The sequence below is a fragment of the Saccoglossus kowalevskii genome, unplaced genomic scaffold (assembly GCF_978046115.1).
Source record: "Saccoglossus kowalevskii unplaced genomic scaffold, keSacKowa6.1 SCAFFOLD_313, whole genome shotgun sequence".
NCBI classification, from domain to species: domain Eukaryota; kingdom Metazoa; phylum Hemichordata; class Enteropneusta; family Harrimaniidae; genus Saccoglossus; species Saccoglossus kowalevskii.
Window position 1 is genome coordinate 12,179 of NW_028188752.1, and position 14,758 is coordinate 26,936.

At 36.5% G+C, this 14,758-nt stretch overlaps 1 protein-coding gene across 1 annotated transcript; it reads left to right on the forward strand.

Annotated features, from left to right (window-relative positions):
- Positions 1 to 413: 413 nt before the first annotated feature.
- On the forward strand, positions 414 to 12,876 carry LOC146725342 (trafficking protein particle complex subunit 10-like; the record flags this gene model as incomplete). Its single annotated transcript, XM_085496410.1, has 13 exons — positions 414 to 523; positions 1,085 to 1,166; positions 1,367 to 1,502; positions 2,238 to 2,431; positions 3,262 to 3,463; positions 3,767 to 3,878; positions 4,256 to 4,506; positions 4,745 to 4,891; positions 6,823 to 7,002; positions 7,239 to 7,330; positions 7,530 to 7,670; positions 11,766 to 11,890; positions 12,371 to 12,876. Coding segments are annotated over exons 1-13 (2,196 nt in total), but the record flags the coding sequence as incomplete, so codon positions are not given.
- Between the last annotated feature and the right edge of the window lie 1,882 nt (positions 12,877 to 14,758).

Below are 14,758 nucleotides of genomic sequence, written 5' to 3' on the forward strand. Positions count from 1 at the left end.
TGATCAATATTTTATTAAATATTGAATTAGGATATTGAAAATTTGTAATTTATAAACAATTATAAATATATTTATATCATATATGTTTAGTGAAATGAAATATAAAGCTTATACAAATATGCTAGATGAATGAAATATGAATTGTACAAAACGAAAATTGTGGTTACTACTATAGTAATATTGCTACACAATATCGATCCATAATCCTATGACCTGGTTGAAGAGCGCCACCTCCGATGGCACAATGAACATGATGCAAAAATATATGAACATTTTCATTAATACGAAAACGAACGCGAACATCACCGTTTTGCATATTTTTAATAAGTTATTGATGCATGGGTATATGAAATATTGTTTTGTTATATAAATGCAAAATTAGTCGAACCCACGGTCTGGAAAATGTTGCATCCAACATGGCGGACGATAGTAGAAGGCTGTGAAAAAATAGTTCTCATCAAAATTTAAATCGACGGTCACTGTGAATTTTAAATTATGGATCGATGCAAGCCAACTATTACGTGTAAGTATTGCAAAACCTTTTGTAAGCGTTAAACTGTGGAAAATTTAGACTGTTTCCTGTGAATATATGTCAGAAGTGCGAGTTTGTTAAACCAGGGAGCTCCTTGGTCTAACAGTAGCCCTGGATTTCCTGGCTTTGGTTTGGAGCATTTTTGTCGGGTTGACTCTTGATGCTCTTTACCTGCGAAGCCAGGGAGTTGACGCATAAACGAAGCCATACAAGTCAGAGCCAGTCAAACCGCTGAGTATAGATGGGTACCGCAAGCACATGAGCTGCAGCACTATCAAATACCAATCACCATACCAGATGTAATAAAACTTTACATTTATTGATCAATATTTCCATTACAAAAACAAAAAAAAACGATATGCACAGTCAAAAAAAAGTACATGGCAACGTTAACAACACTGGTTGGTTTTGGCATAATATCATAATAAAAATCAGGCATCTTGTTCATGTAGTTTTTCATCGAAAAATAAGAATAATTCAATTCCAGAAGAGCTTTGCATTCATGCACTCATTAGGTTCTAATTGTATATAATCTTAATTCATGTTATGCAGGTCATGGTGATCAAGAACTGTTTGCTTCCCTTCGATCAGAATTATCAGAAAGACTTCCCAGAGAAACTGTAGAATGGAGAAGGTCAGAAAATGTTGATGAATATATAGGTCACATATAACTTGTTTATTTAGATTGTGGTTGAAGAAGTCACAAAAACACATTTTATTTAGTATGAGTGAATATTTACATTGAAAACTTACATTGATCGAGATTCATAACAAAATGACTACATAATAAATAATACAATAATAAAACTAACTGAATACTTTTCCATTTGTTAGGTCGTATGGCCGTCCTCCAAAGAATGTGATTGTAGATGTCAATTATGTTGCTTTTAGTTCAGACAGTTTACCTAAAGAAAAGGAGCGGACTTTGTTGAAGCAGCCATTTTTTCACATTTATTGGACTACATGTCCAGTAAGTATATCCAGTTAAACATTATTATTTGCACTCATTTATCATAGGTCACTACATTACACAATGTAGCCATTATTCCAAGCATGTTTGCTATATATCACACCTCTAATATGTACATAGCTCCTGAAAATTACAATTACTAGTACCAGGGTAATATATAGACTAAAAGCTTGATTTGGGCATTATATTTGACAAAATTGTCAAAGAATAAAAGCAAAAAAACAGAAAGAAATGATAAAATGTTGCCTGTCAAAAAAAAAAAAAGAAGTTAACTGTCAAGTTGCCAGGCTGCTGGCTAATACACTGACTTGTATTGTGATTGTTATTTTGTGATTGTTATCTTAATGTTTACTCTTCGGGTTCTACTTACTGTAACGTATTTAAACGTGGGTAAGTAAGGCCTGAAGGAACGACGAGATAGATGGTTCACAGTAAAATTCAAGAACGACCGGGAGTCTCTTTATATTCAGCACATACATACTAGTACAATATGCTAATAAGCAATATGCAAATATTACAGTTACACTATTCATTTTGAATAGTTTTTCTGATCTGAGATAGTCCACCCTCTTCTCGTTACTCAAATTATCATCTTTCCAATCCTTTCGATTAAGGCACCGTTAAAATCAGGAAATCAGCATTTAAGTGTGTATAGTGTAAAACTAGTTAATTGACTTTAATTAACCTGAAAATCCAAATTGAAATCATCAATACATTGTACACATCTCTGTGTAGGATGCAGATACTTACAAGTCTGAGTTGAAAGATGATATTGCATCATGGTTACATACACTGAAACAACATAACATCACTGACTGGTACATTGTCTTGGTGGAAACTGACAACATTAAGAATAAACCAAAACTGTTACCAAGGATGTCAGTCATAGATAAAATTAGAAGTGATTTTTGCAGCAAACAAAGTGACAGGTTAGTACTGTATATTTTACTTTTGTGTCAGGAATGCTTTAGTATGAAAAAGTGATTTGTGTTGAGTGAATATAAATATTAATTGGAAATTGCTGATATCCTTCCTGTTTTGAAAAAATAAGCAAAAAAATATATTGAAAATTATAGACCTATTTCTACATTTGTAAGCTTTGTTTGCCTAGTAAAATTACCCATTAATTGAAAAGCACAACATAAATTACAGCATGGTATGATTAAGGGTAAATCATCATGCTCGCAGTTGATTGAGGTAGGTCCTTGGATGGAATCCTAGACAATAGAATTCAGGAGGATGCCTTCATCTTCAATTTGCTAAACTTGAAACAAAAAATTAATTCATAAATATGAAATGTACAATTTTTATTAAAAATGTTAGGTATCTACCTATATCCATACCTAAAGTGATTGATAGGGTGTCCTCTGATTGGCTTTTTATTCTGTTCGGGGTTCCTCAGGGGTCTATTTTTGGATCAGATTTTGCTTTATGTGTATTTATTTCTATGGAATATGTTTTTAACATTAAATACAATGTAGTTTCAAAATTAAGACTCAATTCAGGCATTAATACTGATAATATTTAGACATGTATGTCTTTTTGTCATTGTAATTCTTGCCGTGTTTTTAGTGGCTGCTTTTTTTTAGATATGCTGTAGGTACATGTACCAGTATTTATTGTTGTGTATAGTCTTAATATTCTCATCCCCTGTTTGGAAATTACTATCATGGCTATTTTCGTTTAAATTGCTGAAACCTAATCAATTCAATAAATACTATTCTAATATATAATATTTATATTTTTGTTTTCTTCCTAGATGTATTGTATTGTTTCAATCTAGTTTGCCAGCAGCCGCTGGTAGATCAATAGAGTCTTGGCAGATTATGATTTCTAAAATTAGGCCACTGATATTATCATCTTATAATAAAAATCTTGGTAAATTTGAAGAAATGATGAGGTCTCAGCGAGAGAAACGAACTGAGCCGGGCTGGAATTTCTGTGAATACTTCATGCTGCAGGTGAGACCCATGTATCCATGTAAAATAATGTATTTTGTGTGAAATACTGACTGATGCTTACCATACCAAACCTCAATATTTGTGATCGCTCTTGACCTGTAAATGTGTCATTTTCATCACATCTTATTTTTAACATGGTTTGTAACACAGTGACTAAATGCGCTTGTATTTAGTTGGTAGTATACAACACTATGAAAACTCTATACTGAATAATTAGAGTGAATAATTGTCACAATAGTGTTTAGAATATTGTGAATTATTTTTCTATTATTCCAGTACATGTCAACTGTTTTTTCTTTATAGGAGGAGCTTGCATTTGTGTTTGAAATGTTAAAACTACCTGAAGAGTCCCTTGTACAATATGATGAACTTGATGCTTTATTCTCTCAATTTGTAATCAATACTCAAGCTGGAGGTAAGCATATCCTAATTCTTTTTGTCCATGTACCCATTCATGTGTGTCTGTAATGTAACTATTTTACATGTATTTGTCCTGAGTAGACACGAAAGTACTTGCATGTACATATTCAGTGGATTAGAATGAAAACAGAAAACCTGGTGGACAATTCTTCTCATACAACTTTGAAATTCTCTTCCACTGAACAATTGTCAGGCTACAGATGACAGAATATATACTTGTTTAGCAGAACATGGAACACCTTTTGTCTCATTTTACGAATACTGGCACTATACAATTGCAAAAAATTGATCTAATCTGCATTGTCATTCAATCTTTAATTGGAAAATCACAGACTATATTTACAGATATATTTTTCTCATTTTGCATTATAGAGTCTCCAAAATGGCTGTCGTCCTTTACAGGCCAGTGCGATAACTGGGACGGACTCAACCTGTCACAACCAATCGATGAAGAAAAACGTAAATTAATCCAGCAGGGGAAGTCAGCTACATTGCTGGATCTCAGAAACTATCTCTTTTCAAGACAGTGTGCACTATTGTTCAGTTTACAGAGACCTTGGGAAGTAGCGCAGAGGTCACTACCCTTCATGCATAATACAGTACATGAGCTGCACATATTGGAGGTACAGTTTACTGAGTTTATAATAATGTCATCGTGATTAACTGATAATAATGCCATGATTAGCTGATATTTAGTCATGATAGCTGAATGCCACAACCTGGGTTCTCATTGTACAATAAATAACAGGTTATGCAGGATACATAGCATGTTTGTTTTTTCCATATTTTATATATGTTATTATTTTCAAAAAATTGACTTAAATTTGCTATAATAATGATTTTTAAATTCATTTCTTATAGGTACCTATGCCTGTTGGTAGTGTTGCATGCTGGGTATTTTTAAGTTGTTTAGAAGTATTACAGATGTGTGAGAGATGTGGCAATGCTAGTCAAGTGGATGTATACACACACTATACTGCAAGTCTGTGGGCATACGCTAGGGATAAAGTAAGTTCATACATTAGCTTTTTAGCCCCGCTGACGACTTTGTCAAGCGGAGCTTATCATATAAGTGATTGTCCGTCGTCGTCGTCCATGTCAATGTTTTACTTTTTCGACTTCTTCTTCAAAACTACAAGCCTGAATGCTTTGATACTTGGTGTATATGTACCTTGGGTAGACCTCTCTCAGATTTGTTCATTTTGTAATGATATCTTTAATTCTCTAATTTTGGTGAATATTTTTGTCATTTTTGGTAAAAAGTGATATTTTCGACTTCTTGTTAAAAACCACAAGTCCAATTGCTTTGATATTACATATATAGGTACTACATGTGGACTTCTCTCAGATTTGTTCATTTTGTAATGATATCTTTAATTGTCTAATTTTTGTGAATATTTTTGTCATTTTTGGTAAAAAGTGCTATTTTCGACTTCTTGTTGAAAACCGCAAGTCCAATTGCTTTGATATTACATATATAGATACTACATGTGGACCTCTTTCAGATTTGTTCATTTCATGATGATATCTTCAATTCTCTAATTTTGGTGAATATTTTTGTCATTTTTGGTAAAAAGTGATATTTTAGACTATTTTCAACTTCTTGTTAAAAAACGCAAGTCCAATTGCTTTGATATTACATATAATAGGTACTACATGTGGACCTCTCTCAGATTTGTTCATTTTGTAATGATATCTTTAATTCTCTAATTTTGGTGAATATTTTTGTAATTTTTGGTAAAAAAGTGCTATTTTTGACTTCTTGTTGAAAACCACAAGTCCAATTGCTTTGATATTACATATATAGGTACTACATGTGGTTCTAACTCAGATTTGTTCATTTCATGATGATATTTTTAATTCTCTAATTTTGATGAATATTTTTGTAATTTTTGGTAAAAAGTGATATTTTCCACATCTTGTTGAAAACGACAAGTCTGATTGTTTTGATACTATACATATTGTTCATTTTTAGCTCCGCTGTCGACTTTGTCGAGCGGAGCTTATCATATGAGTGATTGTCTCCGTCGTGGTCCGTGTCAATGTTTTACTTTTTCGACTTCTTCTTGAAAACTACAAGCCTGAATGCTTTGATACTTGGTGTATATGTACCTTGGGTAGACCTCTCTTAGGTTTGTTCATTTCATGTTGATATCTTCAATTTTCTAATTTTGGTGAATATTTTTGTCAATTTTGGTAAAAAGTGATATTTTCGACTTCTTGTTAAAAACCAATAGATCAATTGCATTGATATTACATATATAGATACTACATGTAGACCTTTCTCAGATTTGTTCATTTTGTGATGATATCTTCAGTTCTCTAATTTTGGTGAATATTTTTGTCATTTTTGGTAAAAAGTGGTATTTTCGACTTCTTGTTGAAAACTGTAAGTCCGATTGCTTTGATATTACATATATAGGTACTACATGTGGACCTCTCTCAGATTTGTTCATTTTGTGATGATATCTTCAATTCTCTAATTAATTTATTTTGGTGAATATTTTTGTAATTTTTGGTAAAAAGTGATATTTTCGACTTCTTGTTAAAAACTGTAAGTCCGATTGCTTTGATACTATTCATATTGTTCATTTTCTAATGATGTCTTCAGTTCTTTAATTGAAATGTGCATTGCTAACAGCGGAGCTATCTCAGCCGATAGGCTGCTTGTTTAATGATATCTTCTGTTCTTTAATTGAAACGTGCATTGCTAACAGCGGATCTATCTCAGTCGAGAGGCTGCTTGTATGTGTACATCTTCACATAAATCATTAATCACATCAATAAGACTGCTATACAATAACCAAGAGAAAGATTTGGTTTAAGCTTGAGTCATTTCCAAGATTTTGTACAAAGTTGGACTTAAACAATGCATTACTTCTCAGAATAGATATTTCAAAATCTGATATAAATTTTTTATTTTTATTTTTCTTCATCAGCTACTTGAGTTGGGCTTACTATGTGGTTTGATGCCTGATATGACACCATTATCTGAACAACTGCATTTGGTGGTGAACCTTTTGTCTGGTATGGGGCAGTCAGGTTTAACTGAGAACTCACCAAATCAGAAATTACGGGAAGCACTCAGTTCAAAGGAATCATTCCACAAACATTACCTGGTAATTACTAGTGTTTAGTGTTAATTCATTCCATATATTATTTATTACTGACCAAATATAGACATTCCACAGGTCAAAGGTCATGAGAATGAGTGATCTTTTTGTCACAAATATCTTGGATATTTCTATTTCTAAGCCATCACATTTGCAACAATTAGACCATTTTCAAACAATAAAATATTGATACATATTGTAAAGTTTTTATCATTTTTGCTTATTGTCATTATATTGTGTAGGAGCTTTCAGAGCTAGCGATGGGAACTTACAAACACATTGGTAGATTGAGATGTGCAAAACGCATCGGTAAAGATCTGGCTAACTTCTACATGTGAGTAAACAATCAGAAAGGATAGGCTTTGATTGATGATCAGTGTCTGGCTTTTCACATCCTTACTTAAAGCACTGTGTGACACATCAAGTTTGATATGGTCCCACATGATGTATGTCAGAATGACTTATACCATACGAGAGAGTCTCCATTCCATTCCAGTTTTATGTAATTTTTAACCCTATTCATATCACTTCAGGAAAAATGGTGAGGCAAATAAAGCAGAGCTTTTCCTGAGTGATGCGTTAAAAACTTATGTTGAAGAGGGTTGGGATCTGCTGGCATCTTACACTAGAAAACAGTTAGCAGAGTGCCAGAAACAAGTTGATGTCACTGGCAAATATCCTTTATACAAGTTGATGAAGCAATTGTTCTTGTGCTAATCATAGATATATTGTGGTACAGTTTATTACTTGGGAGGAGTATGTCACAAACCCGACAAATCCATGTTTTTGTCAATTCTTTTGAGTTTCTTAACCCCTGTGAAAGGGATCAAAAATAATCTGTATGGGCTATACACAAGTAAAAAAAATGCATGTCATATCACTGGTACCGAATAGTGCCAGTTCACTGGTACCGAATAGTGCCAGTTCACTGGTACAGAATAGTGCCAGTTCACTGGTACAGAATAGTGCCAGTTCACTTGTACAGAATAGTGCCAGTTCACTGGTACAGAATAGTGCCAGTTCTTCAGTACAGAATAGTGCCAGTTCACTGGTACAGTATGGTGCCAGTTCACGGGTACAGAATAGTGCCAGTTCACTGGTACAGAATAGTGGCAGCTCACTGGCACAGAATAGTGCCAGTTCACTGGTACAGAATAGTGCCAGTTCACTGGTACAAATTAGTGCCAGTTCACTGGTACAGAATAGTGGCAGCTCACTGGCCCAGAATAGTGCCAGTTCACTGGTACAGAATAGTGCCAGTTCACTGGTACAGAATAGTGCCAGTTCACTGGTACAGAATAGTGCCAGTTCACTGGTACAGAATAGTGGCAGTTCACTGGTACAGAATAGTGGCAGTTCACTGGTACAGAATAGTGGCAGTTCACTGGTACAGAATAGTGCCAGTTCACTGGTACAGAATAGTGCCAGTTCACGGGTACAGAATAGTGCCATTTCACTGGTACAGGCTAGTGCCATTTCACTGGTACAGGCTAGTGCCATTTCACTGGTACAGGCTAGTGCCATTTCACTGGTACAGGCTAGTGCCAGTTCACTGGTACAGGCTAGTGCCATTTCACTGGTACAGGCTAGTGCCATTTCACTGGTACAGGCTAGTGCCAGTTCACTGTTACAGGCTAGTGCCAGTTCACTGTTACAGGCTAGTGCCATTTCATTGGTACAGGCTAGTGCCATTTCACTGGTACAAGCTAGTGCCATTTCACTGGTACAGAATAGTGCGAGTTCACAGGTACGGAATGGCGCCAGTTTACTGGTACGGAATAGTGCCAGTTCACTGGTACAGAATAGTGCCATTTCACTGGTACAGAATAGTGCCATTTCACTGGTACAGAATAGTGCCATTTCACTGGTACAGAATAGTGCCAGTTCACTGGTACAGAATAGTGCCAGTTCACTGGTACAGGCTAGTGCCAGTTCACTGGTACAGAATGGTGCCAGTTCACTGGTACAGAATAGTGCCATTTCACTGGTACAGGCTAGTGCCAGTTCACTGGTACAGAATAGTGCCAGTTCACTGGTACAGAATAGTGCCAGTTCACTGGTACAGAATGGTGCCAGTTCACTGGTACAGAATAGTGCCATTTCACTGGTACAGGCTAGTGCCAGTTCACTGGTACAGAATAGTGCCAGTTCACTGGTACAGAATAGTGCCAGTTCACTGGTACAGAATAGTGCCAGTTCACTGGTACAGAATAGTGCCAGTTCACTGGTACAGAATAGTGGCAGTTCACTGGTACAGAATAGTGCCAGTTCACTGGTACAGAATAGTGCCAGTTCACTGGTACAGAATAGTGCCAGTTCACTGGTACAGAATAGTGCCAGTTCACTGGTACAGAATAGTGCCATTTCACTGGTACAGAATAGTGCCAGTTCACTGGTACAGAATAGTGCCAGTTCACTGGTACAGAATAGTGCCAGTTCACTGGTACAGGCTAGTGCCAGTTCACTGGTACAGAATGGTGCCAGTTCACTGGTACAGAATAGTGCCATTTCACTGGTACAGGCTAGTGCCAGTTCACTGGTACAGAATAGTGCCAGTTCACTGGTACAGAATAGTGCCAGTTCACTGGTACAGAATGGTGCCAGTTCACTGGTACAGAATAGTGCCATTTCACTGGTACAGGCTAGTGCCAGTTCACTGGTACAGAATAGTGCCAGTTCACTGGTACAGAATAGTGCCAGTTCACTGGTACAGAATAGTGCCAGTTCACTGGTACAGAATAGTGCCAGTTCACTGGTACAGAATAGTGGCAGTTCACTGGTACAGAATAGTGGCAGTTCACTGGTACAGAATAGTGCCAGTTCACTGGTACAGAATAGTGCCAGTTCACTGGTACAGAATAGTGCCAGTTCACTGGTACAGAATTGTGGCAGTTCACTGGTACAGAATAGTGCCAGTTCACTGGTACAGAATAGTGCCAGTTCACTGGTACAGAATAGTGGCAGTTCACTGGTACAGAATGGTGCCAGTTCACTGGTACAGAATAGTGGCAGTTCACTGGTACAGAATGGTGCCAGTTCACTGGTACAGAATGGTGCCAGTTCACTGGTACAGAATAGTGCCAGTTCACTGGTACAGAATGGTGCCAGTTCACTGGTACAGAATGGTGCCAGTTCACTGGTACAGAATAGTGCCAGTTCACTGGTACAGAATGGTGCCAGTTCACAGGTACAGTCTAGTGCCAGTTCACTGGTACAGAATAGTGCCAGTTCACTGGTACAGAATAGTGCCAGTTCACGGGTACAGAATAGTGCCAGTTCACGGGTACAGAATAGTGCCATTTCACTGGTACAGGCTAGTGCCATTTCACTGGTACAGGCTAGTGCCATTTCACTGGTACAGGCTAGTGCCAGTTCACTGGTACAGAATGGTGCCAGTTCACTGGTACAGAATAGTGCCATTTCACTGGTACAGGCTAGTGCGAGTTCTCTGGTACAGAATGGTGCCAGTTCACTGGTACAGAATAGTGCCAGTTCACTGGTACAGAATAGTGCCAGTTCACTGGTACAGAATAGTGCCATTTCACTGGTACAGAATAGTGCCAGTTCACTGGTACAGAATAGTGCCATTTCACTGGTACAGAATAGTGCCAGTTCACTGGTACAGAATTATGCCAGTTCACGGGTCTAGAATTATGCCAGTTCACTGGTACAGAATAGTACCAGTTCTTCAGTACAGAATAGTGCCAGTTCACTGGTACAGTATGGTGCCAGTTCACGGATACAGAATAGTGCCAGTTCACTGGTACAGAATAGTGGCAGCTCACTGGCACAGAATAGTGCCAGTTCACTGGTACAGAATAGTGCCAGTTCACTGGTACAAATTAGTGCCAGTTCACTGGTACAGAATAGTGGCAGCTCACTGGCCCAGAATAGTGCCAGTTCACTGGTACAGAATAGTGCCAGTTCACTGGTACAGAATAGTGCCAGTTCACTGGTACAGAATAGTGGCAGTTCACTGGTACAGAATAGTGCCAGTTCACTGGTACAGAATAGTGCCATTTCACGGGTACAGAATAGTGCCATTTCACTGGTACAGGCTAGTGCCATTTCACTGGTACAGGCTAGTGCCATTTCACTGGTACAGGCTAGTGCCATTTCACTGGTACAGGCTAGTGCCAGTTCACTGGTACAGGCTAGTGCCATTTCACTGGTACAGGCTTGTGCCATTTCACTGGTACAGGCTAGTGCCAGTTCACTGGTACAGGCTAGTGCCAGTTCACTGTTACAGGCTAGTGCCAGTTCACTGTTACAGGCTAGTGCCATTTCATTGGTACAGGCTAGTGCCATTTCACTGGTACAAGCTAGTGCCATTTCACTGGTACAGAATAGTGCGAGTTCACAGGTACGGAATGGCGCCAGTTTACTGGTACGGAATAGTGCCAGTTCACTGGTACAGAATAGTGCCATTTCACTGGTACAGAATAGTGCCATTTCACTGGTACAGAATAGTGCCATTTCACTGGTACAGAATAGTGCCAGTTCACTGGTACAGAATGGTGCCAGTTCACTGGTACAGAATAGTGCCATTTCACTGGTACAGAATAGTGGCAGTTCACTGGTACAGAATAGTGCCATTTCACTGGTACAGAATAGTGCCATTTCACTGGTACAGAATAGTGCCATTTCACTGGTACAGAATAGTGCCAGTTCACTGGTACAACTAGTGCCAGTATCATTATGTCAAATATGTAAGTGACTTATTTATAGTGTAACCACAAATTATATGAATATTCCTTGACTTTAAGTACATATGTTAAAAATTGTGCTTTGCTTGCCAGTGATGGTCATCTGAAAACAGAGGATAGAAATCAATTCTGTAATGAGTTAGTCAAGTGTTCTGCCCAACTGATAAGCAACAGTGAGGCTGAGATGGGTAAACACATTTATCAGTTTTCACATAAACAATTCTGGACACCACTAGATTTCAAAATATTTCTGATTACTTTAACTTTCTTTTATTTCTGAATGTCTTAATTAATTTTGGGAATAGCTAACAAATGTAGCCAATAGGTGTCATATTATTTTTAGTACTTTTATCTTCCTTAAACAATTGATTCAATTTTGCTAGGTGTAAACAATTTATTTCATTTTTGTTGTTGCATGATTATTCATCCGATTTAGTTTGTGACAACTATCTTAGAATTACATATGAGTGACTTTTAGATTACAATATTTTGAGAACAATAGACCTTTTTTGGAACAGTAATAAGTGATTCAGAATTGCAATGGTGCATTTTTCTGTAAATATGAGTTAGGTGGCTATATTTTTGTTATCTGGTATTGTGAGCAGTAAAAATAGAATCACATTTTGATTTGTTTAACTACCTTAAGTTAATATCTATCTCTGATGCAGAAGTGGTTATGAAAATGGACCCAGTATTGATTCTACATGATGTGTCCATGAATCCAGACAGTGGCAAACTTATTCCTGGACAGGATGTGGTTTTCAGTTTCACCATTCACAGCAATTTACCTAAAGATATTTTGTGCAATAAACTTAGTTTATCATTGATCCATGTGTCACATGATGATGACAGCCAATCAGAAGACAGGGTGTCACATGATTCGGGGGACCAATCATCTGAGAAACCTAGCCAATCACAGAGTGTGCAGCAGTCATTTGCAAGGAACATAGCACCAGTAATTGACCTGCGCCATGAGTGTGACTATGCACCAGATAAGAGCATACAATGGAGTGCTGTGGTGTGTAGAAACACTACTACTCTACTGCAGAGACAGGATAGCACCTCTTCTCTTAGAAGAGTTGATATATGGCAGAAGGAGGATTTCTCAATGGCAGTTATCAAAGATAATGTAACTTTACATCCAGGTATGAACACTGTTGATCTGAAGACTCAGGTAAGACACATTCACATCTATATCAGCTTTGAATCTGTTAAACTTGTATAAATTTGGTACACACAGTGCTTTTTGAATCTGTTAAACTTGTATAAATTTGCTACACACTGTGTTTTTTGTAGCTGATCAACTTGCATAAATTTGCTACACACTGTGCTTTTTGTAGCTGATAAACTTGTATAAATTTGCTACACACTGTGCTTTTTGTAACTGATAAACTTGTATAAATTTGCTACACACTGTGCTTTTTGTAACTGATAAACTTGTATAAATTTGGTACACACAGTGCTTTTTGAATCTGTTAAACTTGTATAAATTTGCTACACACTGTGTTTTTTGTAGCTGATCAACTTGCATAAATTTGCTACACACTGTGCTTTTTGTAGCTGATAAACTTGTATAAATTTGCTACACACTGTGTTTTTTGTAGCTGATAAACTTGCATAAATTTGCTACACACTGTGTTTTTTGTAGCTGATAAACTTGTATAAATTTGCTACACACTGCTTTTTGTAGCTGATAAACTTGCATAAATTTGCTACACACTGTGCTTTTTGTAGCTGATAAACTTGTATAAATTTGCTACACACTGTGCTTTTTGTAACTGATAAACTTGTATAAATTTGCTACACACAGTGCTTTTTGTAGCTGATAAACTTGTATAAATTTGCTACACACTGTGCTTTTTGCAGCTGATAAACTTGTATAAATTTGCTACACACTGTGCTTTTTGTAACTGATAAACTTGTATAAATTTGCTACACACTGTGCTTTTTGTAGCTGATAAACTTGTATAAATTTGCTACACACTGTGCTTTTTGCAGCTGATAAACTTGTATAAATTTGCTACACACTGTGCTTTTTGTAGCTGATAAACTTGTATAAATTTGCTACACACTGTGCTTTTTGCAGCTGATAAACTTGTATAAATTTGCTACACACTGTGCTTTTTGCAGCTGATTAACTTGCATAAATTTGCTACACACTGTGTTTTTTGTAACTGTTAAACTTGTATAAATTTGCTACACACTGTGCTTTTTGTAGCTGATAAACTTGCATAAATTTGGTACACACAGTGCTTTTTGTAGCTGATCAACTTGTATAAATTTGCTACACACTGTGCTTTTTGTAACTGATAAACTTGTATAAATTTGCTACACACTGTGCTTTTTGTAGCTGATAAACTTGTATAAATTTGCTACACACTGTGCTTTTTGTAGCTGATAAACTTGTATAAATTTGCTACACACTGTGCTTTTTGTAGCTGATCAACTTGTATAAATTTGCTACACACTGTGCTTTTTGTAACTGATAAACTTGTATAAATTTGCTACACACTGTGCTTTTTGCAGCTGATAAACTTGTATAAATTTGCTACACACTGTGCTTTTTGTAGCTGATAAACTTGTATAAATTTGCTACACACTGTGCTTTTTGTAACTGATAAACTTGTATAAATTTGCTACACACTGTGCTTTTTGTAACTGATAAACTTGTATAAATTTGCTACACACAGTGCTTTTTGTAGCTGATAAACTTGTATAAATTTGCTACACACTGTGCTTTTTGTAGCTGATAAACTTGTATAAATTTGCTACACACTGTGCTTTTTGTAACTGATAAACTTGTATAAATTCGCTACACACTGTGCTTTTTGTAACTGATAAACTTGTATAAATTTGCTACACACTGTGCTTTTTGTAACTGATAAACTTGTATAAATTTGCTACACACTGTGCTTTTTGCAGCTGATAAACTTGTATAAATTTGCTACACACTGTGCTTTTTGTAACTGATAAACTTGTATAAATTTGCTACACACTGTGCTTTTTGCAGCTGATAAACTTGTATAAATTTGCTACACACTGTGCTTTTTGCAGCT